Here is a 20,151-nt window from a genome sequence, read left to right as displayed (position 1 = left end):
ATTCTTTAAATTGGGAAGATGTACTTGAATTTAGATTCATCTCTAAATATTTCTAAACTTTTCTTTTCTTTCTTTCTTTTAGGATGATGAGAGTCTGATGTTATATCCTGAGATCTCGGTAGCGGAGAAACAGAAATCATCTAAAGTCTGGCCTCTCAGAGCACAGTCATGGTGTATCAATAAAGTAAGTGGTCGTCATTACAGTGACTCGGTAACATTGTTGAATGTTGATGAAAAAACTGCATGATTTTTGTATGAAATGTTACTTATTACATATATATTCCTTCTACTGTACTAACCCTTTAAAGGGCAAAAAATCCTGAAAAAATTCTCAAACCACGAAGATATTTGTGGTTTTCTTTGAAGGCGTCACTATGTGATCAACAGTAAATTCTCCCAACCATTTTTGATTCTTCCTGATTCTAATTCTTGGGTTCCTAACTTGTGCATCTTTATCCTATCTTCGATCCTAGGATGGTGCAATCTACTCTAAATCACACCCAAAGCTGGCGCTAACCCTGATGTTAAACCGGGGTCCTGAGTGGGAAGTGAATGTCAAGCTACCAGGGAGCTCCAGTGAAACCTACGGGATACCTGTCTCTCTACTGGAGAGGTAAGCAACTACTTCTACCAAGCTGTCTTATCAACATAAAAATCGGGACAGATTTTTATGCCACATGTTCGTGTAGCCCCATATACATCTTTTTGTGTACAGTGCTTGTTACTTTACCAAGACTGCAACAATTTCTTATCATTTTGCAGTACACACCAATACTTATATGCTAGAAGGGCATTAGTATACAAATAATACACAGCAGTGAGGGCATTAGTAAGAATTACCCCCACATGGTACCTTTGGACCATTCTAACAGGCCCGAGGCGAGGTTGTTTCAACTGTTTTGAAGGTATTGAATGTGTGGGTAAGTTTACTCATGTCTGAACAAAGGATGTGTATTATTTGTTTTATAAGATGACGTTTTATTTGATTTATAAAATTATGTTTTATAACAAGATTTTACTAAAGACCAGTCATTAGTCAAATTACGTGTTAGTCAAAATAAATGCCTGCATGGTCATGTGTACGCTCTCAACCAATCATTTGATTAGGATCCGCTTCATCATTTTATAATCTGTGTTAAAGCTGTGTTAAAGCATATACAACATAGGTTAATGCCCTTCTGGCTCCAAACAGATGATGTGAAGTATCACAAGTGCTCTGTTTAGTCGCCATTATCAAAGCAATGATACGTTGTGATATTAGTAGTTTGGTTTTATTCCACAATTGTGTTATAACAAATGTATGGATAGTAGTTACATTTTAATTTTGCGCTTAGAAACATATAATGTTCAGCGCTTTTTAAATGTTATCATTATTAATTTAGTTATTACTTGTAATTTGACTTTTTGGGGTTCCGACCAATATGCATCCTAATTGCTCCAGGTAATTTGTTTAAATAGATAAGAAGAAACTTCCCTGAAACTCTGTTTAGAGAGTATAATAAACGTTCAAGGTTTTTGCTGTCTTTTCTTTTAAACACTGAATGAAAAGCTCTAAATTATTATTTTGTAACCTTTTATTTTGTGTCATCTTTGTGATATATTATGTTTTTCTCCTACAGAGAGGATGGCATGAATGGTCAACAATGGGTTTTCTTGAATGATGGAAGAATAGCCAATTGGGTAAATATCTAGTCTAACATTGTCTTTTCAAGCTCAGTCGTAACATGAATTGTATGATCACATTTCTGTTGTTTTTTTTGTTTCAAAGATTTATTTTTGTTATGAATAAACTACATCCAATGTTTTAAAATAGAAGTATACATTTCAAAAAAAAAAAAAAAAAAATTCTTACCTTTCCAGATGTATTTAGTTCTGTCAAAGCTGTCATATAGCTACCTCTTCGTAATAGGCTAGGAATATTGTGTTTTGAGGTCAAACAAATTACAATAAAATAATTTTCACTGCAATGCATTTTAGTAAGGTCCCCAAAATGACATACTAAAATGGCAGCCAATTCTAGGGTTTTCTTCTAGATTTGGTCATAATTTTCACTATACATGTACATACCTTTTAGCATATTTTTAGTGTACTTTGAAAGTCTAAAAGCTACCCGTTTATGACATGTTTATTTATTATTTCAATGACAGAGTGGTCTGGATGATATTGCATAACCCAAGAGTATACTTCATTTTGTTCTGCTACTTTTCTTCCCCTCAGGCCAACCAAGACCTGCTTCTCACCTTCGTAGAAGCGCCCTCTAGTGACGACCAGCAGGACACAGAGTTGACGCTGGCTGGAGGAGGGGGAGGAGGCAGCGGAGGAGTCTCACCTGGTGATTGGCTTGGAGATAACAGCCAAGCCAACCAATTAGAAGACAGTTATGGGGAGGAGCAAGGGGAGGAAGGCCCGCCCAAGCCAGGGTTCAAAGGTCACAAGTTCGTGCTGATGGGTATGGAGAAGCTAGCAGACAAACACAGATGGGCCAAGTCACAGAGGTAATTTATCTGTTTTCATCAAATTGATTTCAGTGAGTAATTTACCAAATGCAGCATGAGCTAAATCCAGAATTTGAGACATAGATACAAAATCCCATTAAATCTCCATGGAATGTGTTTCCTCTATTTGTCTTGTGCACCTGATAATGACACACTCCTCTTCTTTAATACACTGTATTGTGGACTGAGTTTTTATATATATATACTTCTTTATTCATGTTCTTACGACCCAGACGAATGACTGAAGCCTGCGTTGTGTGTTAACGTGCCCCTCCCTTTGTTCATAGACGCAGGCTTTGTTAAAGGGAAAGTCCACCCCCAAAATAAGTTTGTTTCGATAGAGGCAGAATAATAAGAAAATCAGGTGAGTGAAAGTTTGAGCAAATTCTGAATGAAAATAAGAAAGTTATGAATTTTTGAAGTTGTGATCAATCAAACACAAATTGGCAACTCTATGACGTATCATGCGAGCTCAACTTCCATTTGCTCAGTACTAAAAAAATCTAAAATTTTCATTTTCCCTCAAGAAAAATTTAAACCATACATGCACCCTAAATATAATAATTGCAAATATGTTTCTATACTCCCCCTGCAAGGAACAAATATATATTCCGTCATCAATAACGAAGAAAAAATGATTTTATGGAATATTATGCACAAAGCAAATGAAGGAGAGCTCGTATAATAAGTCACAGAGTTGCCAATTTGTATTTGATTGATCACAACTTCAATAATTCATAACTTTCTTATTTTCATTCAGAATTTGCTCAAACTTTCACTCACCTGATTTTCTTATTATTCTGCCTCTATCGAAACAAACTTATTTTGGGGGTGGACTTTCCCTTTAAGTGGAAAACACTCCGTCCCTCGGACAGGACGTTAAATAGAGGCCCTGTGTAGAGAAGAGTCACTACCTTTGCACGTTAAGAACCCACTGCACTATTCGTATAAGAGTAGGGGGAAACCCTGGTGTAGTGGTCCACCTGCACACACCCCAGTATAGAACGATTATACTCTGTAAAGAGGTCTGACTCAAAATGGAAGAAGAAGAAAAAAGATGAGACATATACAGGTATGGGAAATTAATTAACATAAATCTATCATTGCTTTTTTCAGATGGGCCCTGAAGCAGGAGAACCTGGATCGGCCGAGAGAATGGCGTCACAACGACCTGATGTCAACGAATCCTACATGGAGCAAGCTGGCCTACTCCTGGCCGGTGGATTGGAGAGGGGACATCAATAAGAGCTTTGATTGGCCGATGGAGGGTTACTTCATCGCCTATGCCCCGCCCATCAGGAGTAAAAGCTCTGTAGGAGCGCTCGAGGATACTAATGAGGAATATAGAAGTGAGTATCTCAGGTGCATCATTTTAAAGGCATCGTTTAAAAATGTTAAATCTGAGATGCATGGCCCTACGTGTCATCAGTGTCTGTGATATGGTGTAATATTGAAGCCCTAAAAAAATTGCGCTTCAAAATGATCATGAAGTGCCTCAAAAAAGTTTTTAAATGACTGGTTTTACCATACTTATTTTTCCCAATAGACTGTAGTGTAATAAAAACCGTTAGGAAAACGAAAAAGTCATGGGATTCCTGACTGACCTAAAGGTTTATAATTATCATTGCAGCATGAGCTAAATCCAGGATTTTGTTTCAGAATCTGACACAAAGTTACCCAATCCCTTTAAAATCGCTACTAGAGAAAAGCTTCACATACAGAAATGGGTCTTTTTAATTTGATTTACAGTCAAAAACTATTTCTAGTCATTTGAAATATTAAGCTAATTTTGTGAGAAATCTTTTTTCAATATTCTTCTATATCACGACAAACAAAAATGAAATTAGTTTTCACCTTTACCAGAATTCACCCTTCTCCAATTTCTGTTCTGGTTGTTTTCTCTGCAGCTGTTCCCTTGAGACTGAGAGTGATGAAGAATGGAGAGAAAGATCTCAACAGGATGGCCCATGTGGTGGGTCCTGATCTTACCAATGTAAGTAGCCTTTGGTTTTGGAGACACAGAATTATTTATTCCTCCAACTACCCTTCGGAGGAAGCTATTATTCGTGGCTTTCTAGTCTTTATTTTTATTGAATGATGAATAAAAGAAATGCAATTAATTGGAACCTTTGCCTTCTACGCAAGTAAAACCGACGACAGACCAAAAGCACACCAAACAGATATTTACATTATATTTACATTATATTATGACAAATAGCTAAAAGATTGGCCACTTTGGAATCTGTTTGGAATCTGAATTTTCGACATTACTTAAGTATTACGAGCAATAAGAATCATTGTCATGACTTATGAATAACTAATTCCATGGCAAAGTATTAGTTAGTCCTTTGTCAGTAAGAACTACGTGGGTGTCTTAGCTAAAATGCTGGAAGACACTAAGGAAAAACTCATTCATTGCACAGGACTTCAAGACAGAGCTACACTGTGAAAAATTTGGGCAATACAGAACTACGTGGGTGTCTTAGCTAAAATGCTGGAAGACACTAAGGAAAAACTCATTCAGCCAGAGAATAATCAATGTGTGGAATGGTCTTCCAGGCGATGTTGTGGAGAGTACCACTATGAATCGCTTCAAATCTGGACTTGAGAAGTGGTGGAAAGATGCCCCAGATAAATATGATGACAACCCCAACCAAAGGAAACCATAGATAGGAACAACAGTCTAAAGACTGAATAATCCTGGATCAAGTGAATTACAAGTGAGTAATTCCTCAGTGCTCTGACTTTCATATCATTTACATTGTCTCCAGATGATGAAGGATTTAAATCGAACAGCTCAGAATGGAAAGCGCCCTCACAGGCATCGTCGGTCAGGGTCTCTGAACAAGGAGGATATGGCGGCCAAGCTGAAGTCCAAGAAAGTGAATCTCAAACAACTAGAGTTTCAACTGGTCAGTAGGATTGACACATAAGATAATAATGAGGAGGATGATGATGATAATGATAATGATGCTTAATTTATAATGATGATGGAGAATTGAGGATAATGTTGATGATGATAAGGATGATCAGGGATTATAGTTAAGGCTTTTTCTGTGTACAAAATAGCTCATTCTAGGTGATTTTTAGGCCCTCTGATCAATTCTAACTGGCATCCCTGGATGATGTTGATGAAAATGTTGATGATGTTGATGATGATGATGATGATGATGATGATGATGATGATTTTAATTTAATTTTAATTTTAATAGTAATTTTAATAGTAATGACGATAATGATGCTGAATTAATGATGATGATGATGTTGGAGGTTATTATTATGATGTTGATAATGATAACAACAATCATAACAATAACAATAATCATATCTACTGATGGGGCTACCCATGTTGAAATAAAACGAAATAAATAAATAAATAAATAAAATAACGATGACAATGTTACCATACAATTTATAGTACAATAAGTCAACCTCCATGCATAATTGTTACAAAAATTAATCATACTTGCTGCATCTCCCCACAGTTCTTGGACAAGTGCACTCCTCAGCTCAATCTGCCATTCGCAGCGCGACGTCTCTTCAATGAGAACGGCAAGGAGCTGCACACACTGGAGGACGTAGACAGAGATCAGCTGGTGTATGTGAGCAGCGGCGAGGCATGGCTTAACCCCAAGCTTACCACTCAGCAGCAGCAGAGACGGATGCTTCTGGCCTCTCTGGCTGGGGACATAGATGCAATCAAGATGTACTGTGCACTGAGAGACCCTGGTCGTGAGTTCACACTTGGTTTGGTTACGTGTTTAATGATGACATTCTGTATGAAAGCCTATGGCATTGATAGACATCAGCAGTCAATGTGTGAACATTGAGGCAATCAAGATGCACTCTTGCAAGAAATTTTTGTAAGTTGCTATTGATTGCAAGTTGCAAAATTTGCAACTGATATTTGCAATCGATTGCAACTCAACTTTTTGCGACGCCCCACTAGTCTCCTGAATTTCAGAAAATTTTGTTAGGATTAAAGTTTTCACAATTAAATTAAGTTTACTGGATCTAGCTTTTATTCTCCCCTCTTTCTGTCTCGATTGCAAATTTGCAATTAATTGCAAGACTTACGCTTGATTTTGGGGATTTGCAACTGATTGCAACTGTCTTGCAATGCCCCATAGGAGTCTTTAGGAGACTCTTAGGGTCAGGTAGCTCATCAATCTATTGAGGTGTGTTTCCACATGCAATTACCTCTGTCTTTTGATCTCCTTGCCTCTCATTCAACCAGCCCTCTGCCTGGAGGTATCTGGAGCCCTGGGTGCTGGAAGTCCTCTCATCGTCAATTCATGTTGCCTTAGCGATGAGGATAGAGAGAAGTTAGCTCGAGGACCTACCCCAGACCAGCCCCAGGATGAACCGCCGGCACCGGGTGATCCCTATGAGAACATGAGGTGAGTATAGCTGGCCAGCCGGCATGTCCTGGGGGGTGTTTCACAAAGATCCTAAGTTGAACTTAAAACTTATGGAGAGCCTTTAAATAAAATATATTCTGGTCTCCCCAATCCTCCCCCCTCTCCCACATGGTGCAACCACAAGTCTACTGTATATGTAATCTTTTTACGTACGAAGATGTCCCATGTATTGAATGGTGTTTTGTGTTCTTTCACATGCATGCAGTGCCCACCAGAAAGCACAAATGATAGCAGATCTGTTATATGCATATGTAGTCTTTTACGTACGAAGATGTCCCATGAATTGAGTGTTGTGTTGTGTTCTTTGACATGCAGTGCCCACCAGAAAGCACACATGATAGCAGATCAGAAGCAGGAGGGTCTGAAGTGGCCGTGGGAGAAGGTGCTGAACATCGGTCTGGACGAAGTCTCAGATGCAAACAACCAATCAGGAGGCGAGGCCGATGGATACACCAACCCAGATCTCTATCATAAACTCAAGTGAGTCATTATTCACAGTGTTTGATTGTTTGCAAGTCAATTGATCCACTTTCAAACTCTCTCCTTTTCTCCATAATTATCTTTCTTTTTTTTCAACCCATAGATTCTCTTTTATTATGTAAACACATTGTTTAAAATGTATTACAGTATTGCTGTAATCATCGTTGATCCACTTTCAAACTCTCTCCTGTTCTCCACAATTATAATAAAACCTTTTCAATCAATCAATCTTTGTTTGTCCATGACAGACCCAAAGCAAAGTCGCCCCGCCCTGGCTCTAACTCTCGTCAGTCCCACCAGAGGTTCATCTACCTGGATGGTTACATCGCATGTAAGACCACGCCTTACCTGGTCCTGGGCCCTCTGGATCCCAGTACGGACAGCTCTCCAATCGTACTCTGCAAGAAAGATGTGGACAACGCCTATCAGAGGTGGACCATCGGGGAGGATGGGTGAGACTGCAATCTTCTTTCTTTTTGTTTAAAATATATTTATTCAAGGTTTATTTTGAAAAACATAGAATACAATGATGTACATGCTGCAGCTAAATGCTATCCATAGTTTTCCTCATCCCTGTGTTTTATTGGTTTCCTTTTGTCTTTTTTTTTAAACAGAAATAACAGCAGCCAATAGAGCCAATGTCTGTACATTTTCAATTGCAGACTCAGAAGCAATACAATGATGCACATGCTGCAGCTCAAAAGCTGAAATGCATATGTTTACAAGTATAGAGGATACATATAAATAGAAAAAAAATATCCATACACAAAACATATCCACACAATCATATAATGAAACCATGACAGATAAAATAGTGGTCTGGTTAAAAGACAAGTCTTCAAATATACAAAGATTGGGTTTGTAAAGAAAAGAAGAAGAAAAATACTATTTTATGTATACTCTGCTGTTTTAGAGTTTGATGGATGGGAAACTAATGGATAATGTTACCAGTTTGACAAAAAAGTTATCCATAGTTTTCCTCTGTTATTTTAAGGTCCATGAATAGGTATTTCTTCAAAATTTGTTTAATTTCATGTAAAGATAAAGTTGGGTTCTGGTCATGCGATTGTATTGTGAAAGAAACGTTGTGGAATCGATCAGAAAATGTTGATCATCATTTAAGTATTTGTGTGATATACCTTACTATATATACCTTATCATTATTGGTCAAATAGAACCAGACCTTTTAACACTTGAATAGATTTTGTGTCAGTAGCCATGATCATCTTTTATCATCATGTCATTGTTCTCTGGCACAGCCTAATCCGATGCAAGGCCGCTGATGACCTTGTCTTGACCTGCACGCTTCCTAACGCAACTCCCGGTGATGGGTCACCCCCACCTGACCTCTTGGGTCAATCGGTGGTCCTCCAACCGGTCAAGCCGGAGAAGAATGGTCGGGCTAATCAGATCTGGGCCGCGGAGAAGGAGACAGGATTCATATTTGGCTTGGCAGCAGAGTTCAGAGACAGGGGTAAGAAACTTTGTGGCATTTGCCTGGGGGGTGTTTCACAAAGATGCTAAGTTAAACTTAACTCATAAGTTGGACTTAAAAATTATGGAGAGCCATTTGTAGCCTTAAAATAAAATATATTCAAAAAACGAAAATTCAAGTATTTTAGACTTTTTATAAATTTGACATAAAAAAAATGAAATCTCCTTGATAACAGAAAATATGAATGATTTGTATCAGCATTTTATGCCTTTTAAAATAACTTTTAACAAAATATTTTCATAGATGTTAACGGCTTTCCATTATTGTTTAGTCCAATTTAGAGATAAATTCGACTTAGGATCTTTGTGAAACACCCCCCCCCCCCCCCAAACAAAAAAAAAGATCCTTCTTCTCCCTAGCAAGTTTACAAACTTTGATGATTTATTTGTCTTTGTCTTCAAATCAATGCTTTGTAGTACATGCCTCATCCTTATACAGGTAGATACTTCATCCTATCAAAACTGATGATTTGGTCTTGTTAATTACATAATTTTTGGATGTGGGTGGCAAATGTGGCCGCAGTCTATATTGCTGCACACCAGAAATAATTGATTTTAGATCTTGGCCTCGTTGCACAAAACTTACCATTGGTGGTAAGTTTGCCGTCAATGGTAACTACCATGGAAAGCTTGATTTTGATTGGCTGTTGAGCCCTGTTACCATGGTAGTTACCATTGATGGCAAAGTTACCATCAATGGTAAGTTTTATGCAACAGGGTCCTTTTCTCTGTTTGCACATTCACTCTCATCGATGTCTTTTACTGATTTCATTTTGTCTCTTTTCCTTTACAGAAATCACAGCAGCCAATAGAGCCAATGTCTGTACATTTGCAATTGCAGACTCAGAAGCAATAGAGCAGCCGGTAAGAGAAAAACATTTTGATAAATATTTGCGATGATTGAATGTTGTCTACTAACTTTCTACTATCCTTTAGAAATTGATATTCCATAGGAGTACGTGGAGCAATGTTAAATAATACAAAAGCGGCAAAATACCACTTATTATTATACCTGTTTGTTCTTTTGTAGGTTCCTTTACAATTTCTCAATAAATGAAAGCAGAATGCAAGTGGTATGAAAGGTTCTTTATGTCAATATATTCATGTAGAATAAGCATGATTATAAATAAACCTACAGATATATTTCAAATATCATTCTATATTACAATCTCCGGTGGAACCTTGAATGTCATGCGAACCCCATATCTTTTGTTTATATTTGTGTTATATGTTTTTTGTTTCTTTTTTATTAAAACTTTTTAAATATTTTTTATCTTTACTTTACATTATGCTATGAAAGCTTTCAATTGGGAACTACGCTTGTACAAGGCCTAAGGGCTTTATATGTGGTCCCCTTTTTCGTTATCTAAATTTGTTCATGAATTAGTTTGTATCTTTTGTATCAATGTAATTTTTAAAGAATGAAATAAATGCGAATTGAATTGAATTCTACTTGTGATCCATCTAGTTTTGGTTATAAATCATGCTCCATCGAGTGAAGCATTTAGCTTGTGTTTTTCATGTTGATTTGATTTGATTTCTGCATTTTTCCAAATTTAATAACTGAACCACAAAGAACATATAAACGTAAGGTATCATACAAAATATACAAACAATAATAACTTCATGTCAAAATGTTTTTTTTTACATATGTACATTAAATAACAAAACTTAATATTTCTATAACATATTATTATGAATTTAAAGTATTATCCAAACTATCTGTTGAATAAGTGCAGGAAACGTACGGCAATCATAAGCGATGCTCGACTACGATGACGGCCTCAAAAAAAAGGTTTTTTTTTTTTTATATTTAAAAAATGTTCATGTTCTCCGTTTGTTTCCTCCTCAGGGTTATACAATGAAAAGCAATAACAAAGACGACGAGGCATCCATGACGGTCTGCCTGGCCTGTTCACGAACATTGAGGGCGCAGTACAAGCTAGATAAACTGAGCCAGCCGACGTCGTTCAGCTGCTCCGTGGGAGTGGCTCAGAAGGAAGGGCAGAAGATCAAGGGATGCCTGCAATTCTTAGGGGGCAAGGTAAGCAGGAAGGGCTTAAGATGGGGAATAAACTGCAAATAAATGGGATTGTGGGAGAAAAAAGATATTCATTCCCCAGGTTTTCAATCAGAAATTAAGGGATTAAAATCATGTCAAACCCAGTTAAAATGATGTTCTCTAGTACATCAATTTGTGATTATGCTTTTCAGAGCATGCAGTTGGCAGTAAGGATTGTGCATTTTATCTTTAAGATTAAGATAAACAAACATGAGATCAAATTAACATAATTAGATCAGGGCCCCGTCGCATAAAGAGTTGATGTTAATCCCATTTTGTTTGATATCAATCACAACAATGTACATAAAAGAGAGGGTACTGCATACTTCAGATTGTTGTGTAATACTAGAATATAAGAATATTTCTATCTTGTCTATCTTTTATTTTGATGGTTCTTCTATGATTATAAACACAACGATATAGTTTCTCATATATATATATATTACGTATTTGTACAATGTGTGATCAAAACAAATTCCATGTATTCTTTGGAATTTGGATGAATAAAAAGAATTGAATTGAATCGACTTGAATTAGAAGACTTGCCATTGATTCGGATCAATCACAACTTTTTATAAGACAGGGCTCAGATAAGAAAGACTGAGCATGGGAAAGAGATTTAGAGGCAGAGCGAAAAAAGAGTCGGTCAAACCATGATAATAATAATAATAATATTTTGTTCTAATATAGCGCCTTTCAGGACCGCAGGCCCTCTCAGAGCGTTTTACAGATATATATTATTACCCTGGTCATCGGATGTATGCACTTTCTCCACTCCCTGGGGAGCATTCCTGTCAGGCGTCATTTTTACGAGCGCACACTAGTTCATCTAACCCCATTAACTTTGGCATCTTATCGGGTACCCATTTAACACCTGGGTGGAGAGTGGCAAATGCAGATCAATGTCTTGCCAAAGGACATTAGTGCTGCGGCGGGACTTGAACCTACCATAACGAAAGTCAATCAATGTGTGGATTGTTGTTCATTCTCAGGTTGACCTGTCTGCCTTTGAAGCCGCCACCACCGTGGCCCACTATGAAGGTGAGCTCAAGAGGTTGAGGCAGATGACGAGTGCTCGGGTGATCGCCAGAGAGATCTCAGCGTACCAGACTGTTCAGACCGTCCGTATCGTAGCCTACAAGAACGGCGAGGGCCGGAACCAACCCGGGGTCGTTGTGTGCGGCTCTACGCTCCGAGGGGTATGTGAAAATTGTCGTTTTGAAATGTCACCTACGTTTCTAGTTGTAGATATTACTTCGGACATAGTTTTTAAAGTGAGAGTATAAGGGAAAAAAAGGATAAATTATTGGAAAGAATATGCATATTTTGAGTCGTTGTTTGCCGCTCTACTCTAAGATGGGTATATCACAGACATTTCTAGCTGTAGATATTACTTTGGACATATTTTTTAAAGCCCCACTGCACTAGTGTAGCCAGGAGGGATTAGACCTCCCTCAAGGTCACTGACACATCAAATAAGCTCTCAATAAACATAAGAAAATGAGGATCATGGGTGGACCAATGGTCACCGATTAGGCATTGTTTGCTATATAGAGGGTGCAAGTAGCTATAAGTAATGCAGTGGGGCTTTAAAGTGAAAAATGATAAATTATTGGAAAGAAAATGCATATTTTGAGTAATTTAGGAACTAAACAAATATGGATCTTCTCAAAGTACATGTATGACATCAAATATATCGTGGTTCTAAAAGGAGCTGGGCCATACCACTAGTGATCTTAATCTCTATATAATCATATCTTTCTTATTTAATGTCCAAGTTTTCTTGACTCGTACATGTACATTTTTCTGTACACATAGGCACCTTGGCCGGTATTCAATTCAACACTTGACTAAGTAAGGAATTTACTAAGTAAATGGCTAAGCTAAGAAGTCTACTTATCTCTTATTCAAATCATATTTTAGACTTTTACTTACCTGAGACAAAATCTAAGTAAAATACTTACTGATAAGCATTGTGACATCACACGGTCAATCAAAAGTAATGCGCAATTAACGTGTCGCAATAAATACGCACTAATATAATTGTGCCCAGGTTATGATACTGCGTAAGAAAACCATTATGCCTTCCAATGAAGGCCTCTAAATAATTGGCTTAAGTCTGGTAGGGAGCTGTCTTAAATTTACGGTAAAATACTTAGCCAAAAGTTTGAATTGAATACTGTCATGGATCATGGGCAACACTAAACCACGACAATCTGAATCGCCACCAAAGACAAGCATTACACATCCCCAAACCGCCACAATAACTCCCAGAACATATCAGTCAGGAGGCCAATGTCTATGTGTCAAGATGTCTACGATAACGAACACTTTATTAAGTAGTCTTGGTTCCAAGCGCACGCAGGCGCGTCACAATACCCAAATTGGCTAAGTATTTAATCAAAGCCAAATACTACCGTAAGTAAAAAGCTTAAATGTTGTACTTAAGTATTGAATTGAATATGGGCCCTGGACACTTACTCTGTGTCTATGAAAGAAACATTATACTCAAGTCTCTCTACTCTTCCTCTCTCTCTTAAGCTACTTGACCAGTGCACCTATGCCTTACAGCTGCCCACGGCAGGGAGACGTCTATACACCCAGGACAGCACAGCTATCCTCACGCTAGTAGACCTCCATACATGGAAGATGACGAGCTATGGCATGCAAAACCTGAATCTTGGACCAGACGCAGGTTAGTCTAATTCATTTATTCTGGCCTATTCATTCCTTAGATCTTGGATCAGTCTAAATTTCCCCATCATAGTAATGATGATAATAACATTAATTCATATAGCTCAGCTACAATTAAAAAAAAATCTTTAAAGGCATCGTTTAACAAGTATTACAAAATCTGAGATGCACGGCCCTACTGTGCTGCCAGTGTCTGTGATATGGTGTAATATTGAAGCCCTAAAAAATTGGGCTTCAAAATGATCATGAAGTGCCTCAAAAAGTAAAAATCTTTGAGTGACCAATTTTACCTTACTCATTTTCCAACATAAAGAATGTAATGTTATAAAAAAAACCTTTGTGAAAGCAGTTTTTGAAATTTTGAATTCAAATCATAAATATCTTGATAATTAGACGGGCGATCAGCTTGAAAACGTCATGGGATTCCTGACTGATCTAAAGGTTTATAATTATGATTGCAGCATGAGCTAAATCCAGGATTTTGTTTAGAATCTGAGACAAAGATACCGGATCCCTTCAGTTAGATGGACAAACAACCAAACTATAATGAATATGCTATAAGGGATATTATGAAGATCTCATCACTTTTGTGTCTTTGTACCACAGATGCAAAGGATGAGGTGAAGATGAAACGAGCCATCACCGAGAGTCTCCGTCATGAGCTCTTCAACAGACAACCGGTCGAGGTCTGGGTGTCTCAGGGAGAACCATTCAAACCACCAGAACGTAAGTATGAGAGAGAGAGAGAGAGATAGAGAGAGAGAGATTGAGAGAGTTGTTAACAGACAACGGAGAACCATTGAAACCACCAGAACGTAAGTATGAGAGAGAGAGAGAGAGAGAGAGAGTGAGAGAGATACAGACAGACAGACAGATGGGACAATAGAATGCGAGAGAGCAAGAGAGAGAGATTGAGAGAGAGTGATAGAGAGAGAGGGGTGGAAGGGAAGTTGGGGGAGGGGATCTAGAGAAGGGAAGGGGAGGGGTGGAAGACTTAGTTTAACGCAGAGAGAATAGTAAAAGAGAGAGAGAGAAACATCATTCTAAGAAGGGATAGAGCAACGGATTGTGAGCACATGTGATTGGGGATTAAGCATGTGTGTGCAGGTAAATGAGCAATCAGACAACAGACGGCTTTAAGTCCTCTCAGAGGGACTTGGTAATGAGAATTGATGCCTTACTAAAGGGCCCTATCAACTTGGTTTTGAACCCTTGGATCTCCCTGTTATGAAACCACTGCTCTACCACTGAGCCATCATGCCTCCTAAGGGAGGATTACAAAAAATGGAAAGCTATTGGAATGTAATTGTATGTTGCAGAAATAATGATATGTATGGGAAAATACTTTGTTTAGCTGTTTAAGGGGTTAGGCTGTGCTATTATCTGACCCCTTTTACCAACCAATAGTTTCTCTTCTTCTATATGTAAATTATTGTATACGTACTATTCTTGAATACTTTCTTCTCTCATTTCTTCTACAGAGGTAGACTACGCACGTGCTCTCAAAGCAGAACTAAGAGAAGAAAGGTCAAAGGTCATGCTAGAGCTGGAGAAAGAGAAACATGTTCTCAGGCAGATGCAAGGTAAATTTTCTTAAATGGCTGTATTTGTAGTTCATGTAGGTGTGGGAAATTATCATCCATTTTCGTTTGTAACAATATCTCATCTGATCAGGAGTGTCGGGGTTGAGTGGTTTAAGGCGCTTGACTGGAGATGTGAAGGTCGAGGGTTTGAATCCTGACACGGCACTAATATCCTTTGGCAAGATATTTACCTGCACTTGCTACTCTCCACCCAGATGTTAAATGGGTACCCGGTAGGATGCGAAAGTTCATGTGGTTGGATTAGCAAGTGTGCGCTTGTAAAATGGCAACTGGCTGGAGTTCTCCCCAGGGAGTGGAGAATTTACATACACTGTGTGGGTAAGCCTGAATCCCATGACCGGGGTAATAATATATCTGTAAAGCGCTTAGGCGCATAGATTGGAAATGTTTGAATCAGTGATTTAATTCATCTATGTTTTTAATCTAGGGAATCATGAGAAGTAAAGTTGGTCATAATCTATATGTTTGTTAATTTGTTTTGCTTCATAGGGAGAAGAACTGCAGAACAGAGTGGACCTGAGTATGTACCGACCCTGAGCCCAGATGAACCTGTCTTAGTTGAAGGAGGTTGGACCAAACCCAGCATGACAGAGGTCAGAAAGAGCATACAGGTCAACCAACTTGAGGTAAGAAAGATAATAATAACAATGATATTTTATGGAAGACATTTTCCTGAGTACAATGATAATAATAATTATATACTGTTTTTATATAGCGCATATCACAATACATGTATGTCTCTATGCGCTGTATGAAAGAGTAAGAAGGAAAAGTGGATAGAGTAACATAAGAAGAGTGAGATATGCTCAACATACTTCCTCTCGTTAAACATTGGAAAGTATTTTTGAAAAGAAATGTTTTAAGACGCGTCTTTAAGTTGTCAACAATACCACAATTTTTAGATTTTCCAGTAGTTTATTCCAAAGTTCAGCCGATGCAACCTGAAAAGAGCGACACCCGTAGAATTTAGTATTAATTTGTGGAATGGTGAGGAGAGATTTTTGGGAAGATCTGAGTTTTCTGTGTTGAACATTTTGGTTCAGTAATTTTTTGGAGGTGCTGTGGTGTAGTGCATCATTGACTTGACTCTCAATTGAAGGGTTAATGGTTCAAATCCCAGCCCGGCACTAAAGTACATCCACATGGATCGGTAACCTTGTGCTCTAAATGTAGAATTTGTTAACTTTTTGGGAACAAAGAAATGTGAATTGGTTTGATGAAATCTTTAACAGTGCAAGTTTAAGAATACAATAATTTTGATGTAGTCAGTACAGATTATTTTGTATTGTTTCGTTCAGGAGCTCTTTGTAATTTTCACTTCATTTTTCTCTTCTTTAGAATCATCTTTCTGAAGTGAAAGCCCATCAGAAATCCCGGGATCCTAACACGTCAACCAAACCTATCATCGATTCCAGTCGCAAACTCTACAGCCAACCTACCAAGGTAAGATGAATTCATGATTACAAAGAGAGTCACACAGAGAGAGAGTCAGACAGACAGACATACAGACAGGCAGACAGATTTGGGAAATGAGAAAAAGTATGCAGTTGAGAATGTATAATTTGGGTTTAATCCAGGCTAAATTTCCTTTGTCAAAGTAGAAACCCCATTATACCAGAGAGAGCTAGCATCAGTCACAATTAAGAAATTTGATTATTAGATAAATGCACAGCCGCAGTGATTTATCTACTGTACCATACACGTAACCCTTCTACATGTACATATTAGGCGGTGTCACACAGAAAAATCCTGACCCTTCTCGAATTAACCAGATTTGAGAAATCTAGTTTTTTCATTTACGTCGGTGACAGACTGGTGACAGACAGGCTACGAATAATCCGGATAACTAAAATCCGGATTCTTGATGGGCCATTGCGCACGGGCCGTTTAGGTAGATAAGCATTGTGACATCACAAAGTAACACGTCTCATTAAATGCGCGCTAATATAATTATGCGCGGGTCATTGATAGCATGTTGACTTTACACTGACCTTAAAGGGGATTATTTCAACATTGGTGTCAGACAGAAAAATCCCTTGAAAAAACCCTTGAAAAATCCTTTCAAGAGAGAATTATCTTGCTTCATATGAGGTTTTTTGAAGGGATTTTTGAAGGGATAATTGATGTCAGACAGCCAAAAAGAGGATAATTAAAAACCGGATAACTAAAATTCGAATTTTTGGCCTCTGTGTGACACCGCCTATAGATGCTAATAGGCGATGATTCATCTTGCTCTCCTAGAAACGAGTGATGGTGTACAAGAACGGGACTAGCGAGGACAAAGCCCAGTATGTATGGGGTTCGTCAGTAGAAGAGATCCTCAAAGAGGCTACCCTTAAACTAGGCCTACATAAGACAGCCACTCAGCTCTACACTAACACTGGGGGCACCGTTGCATCCCTGGATGATGTGACGAGGGACGAGGTGTTGTGTGTGTCCTACAAGGAATCCTTCAAAGGCGCTAAAGGTAGGTGTCCTGGCTTGAGCAAGGTATTTTTATCTACATTGCCTCTCTCCGTCCAGGAGACAGATGGGTACTCACTAGAATGTGATTAAGAGTGCATTAGTATTGATTTGTGTACTTGGAAACAGGTGAATGGCTGGAATGCTTCCCAAGGGTGTGGAGAATGTCCTCTGTACAATTACAATCTAATTATTGGACCAGGTCAAGAATATGTAAGGGGTGTCTATCAAGTGAGTTTATATGTCAAGGTTGGACTGCGGTGTCAGTAAAATTTAACATTACTCTTAACATTCTGAATTTATAGTTCGATATTATCATATTAATTTGTACAATTTTGACAATTGTTCAGTTTTCATTATTCTTTGTACTATTTTTCTTGTCTTTCAGGAAGCAGAAATCAAGTAGAGGTGAAGGCTAATTGGTCAAGAGCTCGTAAGAGGGATGGAGAGTCAGCTACTGATATCATGATAACGGCTAACACACATCCCAGCATTGAGGTAAGGATTTGAGGTGTTCACACTTGCAAGCATTGCTTTTTTTAAGTGGACCCATCTGTTTCCGATAAGTATTTCTAAATTTGTTGTAAATGTTTATAATTGATTTGTAACGTTTTCTTGGAAACATATATAAATTGAAATTGAAATTGAAAAAAAAAAATTGAAAAAAATTGAAAATGAATGATGAAATTTTGTTCACATATATATATACCACAATGGCCGTTTTCCACACAGTTTTCTTTGTGTGTACTAAATGATTGGTAATTAGGGATGGAAAAAAGAATAGTTGCACACAACAAAGGTCCTAAACATACTCACTTAGTTTTTAGTGTCAAGATAAAAAGTTGTGAAGTGATTGTGAATTATGGTTAAATATTCTTTTTAAACAACCTTCTAAACTACACACAGATTCTACAAAAGAAAAGTTTTGCCGTGGTCTTGTAGGCAGGTGGTCACTGAAGCAGGTTTGACTGTATCAGAAAAGTGAGCCTTAGAAATTTGTATTACTATCTATTAAACATGGTGTGTTTTTTGGATTGTTTTTCTCCTGATTAGGTGGACCCGTTTGGACCCCCTGCCCTTGCCCTGCCTGCACCAGGAGACAAGTGAATCAGAGAGATACATCTAGTGCAAGATTATTATTATTATTAAATATGATTTAATGATTATTAGACCATATGAATAGTAGACAAAATGGGCATTAGACAAACTGGAAATGACACTAAATGAGCAGTAGACTAAATAGGTAGTAAGACTTATTGGAGATTAGACCAAAAGAATATACCGGTGAGCCTAAATAGTCATTAGACCGAATGAGAAGTAGACAAAATGATTGCTAAACCATGTGGATAGTACACAGGCTGGGTGTAGACCATATGGGAATACACCAATTGGGTAATAGACAAATTTGTTGTAGACCAAACGACAATAAACTGTGGAATGGACTTATATTTCAATGTGTTTCTACAGGATTTTTTGTTTAAATTGTTATTTTCTGGGTCTAAGAAATCACTTGCAATTCTCCAGAACCACCATAATCTGCATATATACCGATAGCGGTAATGGAATTCGGGGTCCTTCTCCAGAAGTGGATTTTTCTGGGCAAATTCATTGTTTCAGCTCCTTAGAAACGCTACTGTGAACATTACAAACTACCATTTGAGGTCATGTGATACATACAATGCAACTTTACAGCATACCTCAATTCCTATGTACTATTACAGCCTTTCTCTATTGCTTCCAGACAATTACTTCAGGAATATGAATCCACCCAGTTTTGTTAGAGTTTGAGTAAAATATGAAGAATTATTATAAATACATGTATATTTAGAAACAGTTCAATAAATTTGACGGCCGTATTAGTAGTTTTTATGCTTTTCTCACCTCTCTGCACAATCTCTGGCCATATTGCACACAAAAAATAGGCATCAATCGACTGAAGGATTGCTTTGTGCAACACAGTGGCTTTGCAACATTACCCATGTCTGGTCTGGATTAGCTCCATGATAACCCTGATAAACTGGAAGTAGTCAAATAATCTTGAAGCCTTTGGTATTTTATTTATTTATTTATTTATTTCACATCTTTAAAAAGGGTAGCCCGATCAGCATGAGCTGGTTTTCATCAGGGCCCTTTACAACATACATGGTTCAATAATAATGTCAATCAAAACAACAATAAATGCACATTATAATATGAGAGATAATTCGGACATGCAATAAAAAGGCGATACAGTACATTTCATAGTATACGAAGTTCAAATTAAGATAAGGTATGCTATAGATATTTATAAAATTGTATAACCTACATGTGTCCAATGATTAATACAGTGTGGCAAAGGAAGATTATTTATGTGGCATATGAAGCGTTAAAGAAGACATCTTTTTGCTTCCCTTTTATCGGTTCAAATTTCTTCACCCAAATTAATTTTCAAATACAGT

General features: G+C 37.7%; 1 protein-coding gene across 2 annotated transcripts in view; it reads left to right on the top strand.

The window, feature by feature from the left end:
* LOC100889439 (doublecortin domain-containing protein 1) overlaps positions 1–19,762 on the top strand; it is a 35,368-nt gene extending 15,606 nt beyond the window's left edge. For both annotated transcript variants that reach the window (XM_030989683.1, XM_030989684.1), the window contains 23 exons: positions 83–184; positions 474–613; positions 1,620–1,680; positions 2,218–2,495; positions 3,612–3,844; positions 4,403–4,488; positions 5,267–5,407; positions 5,981–6,227; positions 6,733–6,895; positions 7,232–7,396; positions 7,645–7,848; positions 8,656–8,870; positions 9,684–9,754; positions 10,743–10,934; positions 11,945–12,151; positions 13,494–13,647; positions 14,253–14,372; positions 15,128–15,229; positions 15,740–15,876; positions 16,589–16,693; positions 17,492–17,717; positions 18,102–18,211; positions 18,767–19,762. In XM_030989683.1, the coding sequence (XP_030845543.1) occupies positions 83–184; positions 474–613; positions 1,620–1,680; positions 2,218–2,495; positions 3,612–3,844; positions 4,403–4,488; positions 5,267–5,407; positions 5,981–6,227; positions 6,733–6,895; positions 7,232–7,396; positions 7,645–7,848; positions 8,656–8,870; positions 9,684–9,754; positions 10,743–10,934; positions 11,945–12,151; positions 13,494–13,647; positions 14,253–14,372; positions 15,128–15,229; positions 15,740–15,876; positions 16,589–16,693; positions 17,492–17,717; positions 18,102–18,211; positions 18,767–18,820 (3,513 nt within the window). In that variant the 3' untranslated portion in view covers positions 18,821–19,762. The remainder of the gene's footprint in view (positions 1–82; positions 185–473; positions 614–1,619; positions 1,681–2,217; positions 2,496–3,611; positions 3,845–4,402; positions 4,489–5,266; positions 5,408–5,980; positions 6,228–6,732; positions 6,896–7,231; positions 7,397–7,644; positions 7,849–8,655; positions 8,871–9,683; positions 9,755–10,742; positions 10,935–11,944; positions 12,152–13,493; positions 13,648–14,252; positions 14,373–15,127; positions 15,230–15,739; positions 15,877–16,588; positions 16,694–17,491; positions 17,718–18,101; positions 18,212–18,766) is intronic.
* The last annotated feature ends 389 nt before the right edge of the window (positions 19,763–20,151 follow it).

The sequence above is a fragment of the Strongylocentrotus purpuratus genome, unplaced genomic scaffold (genome assembly GCF_000002235.5).
Source record: "Strongylocentrotus purpuratus isolate Spur 01 unplaced genomic scaffold, Spur_5.0 spur5_scaffold_18, whole genome shotgun sequence".
NCBI classification, from domain to species: Eukaryota; Metazoa; Echinodermata; class Echinoidea; order Camarodonta; family Strongylocentrotidae; genus Strongylocentrotus; species Strongylocentrotus purpuratus.
Note: the sequence above shows the minus strand (reverse complement) of the source record. Positions and strands in the feature narration are given on the sequence as shown.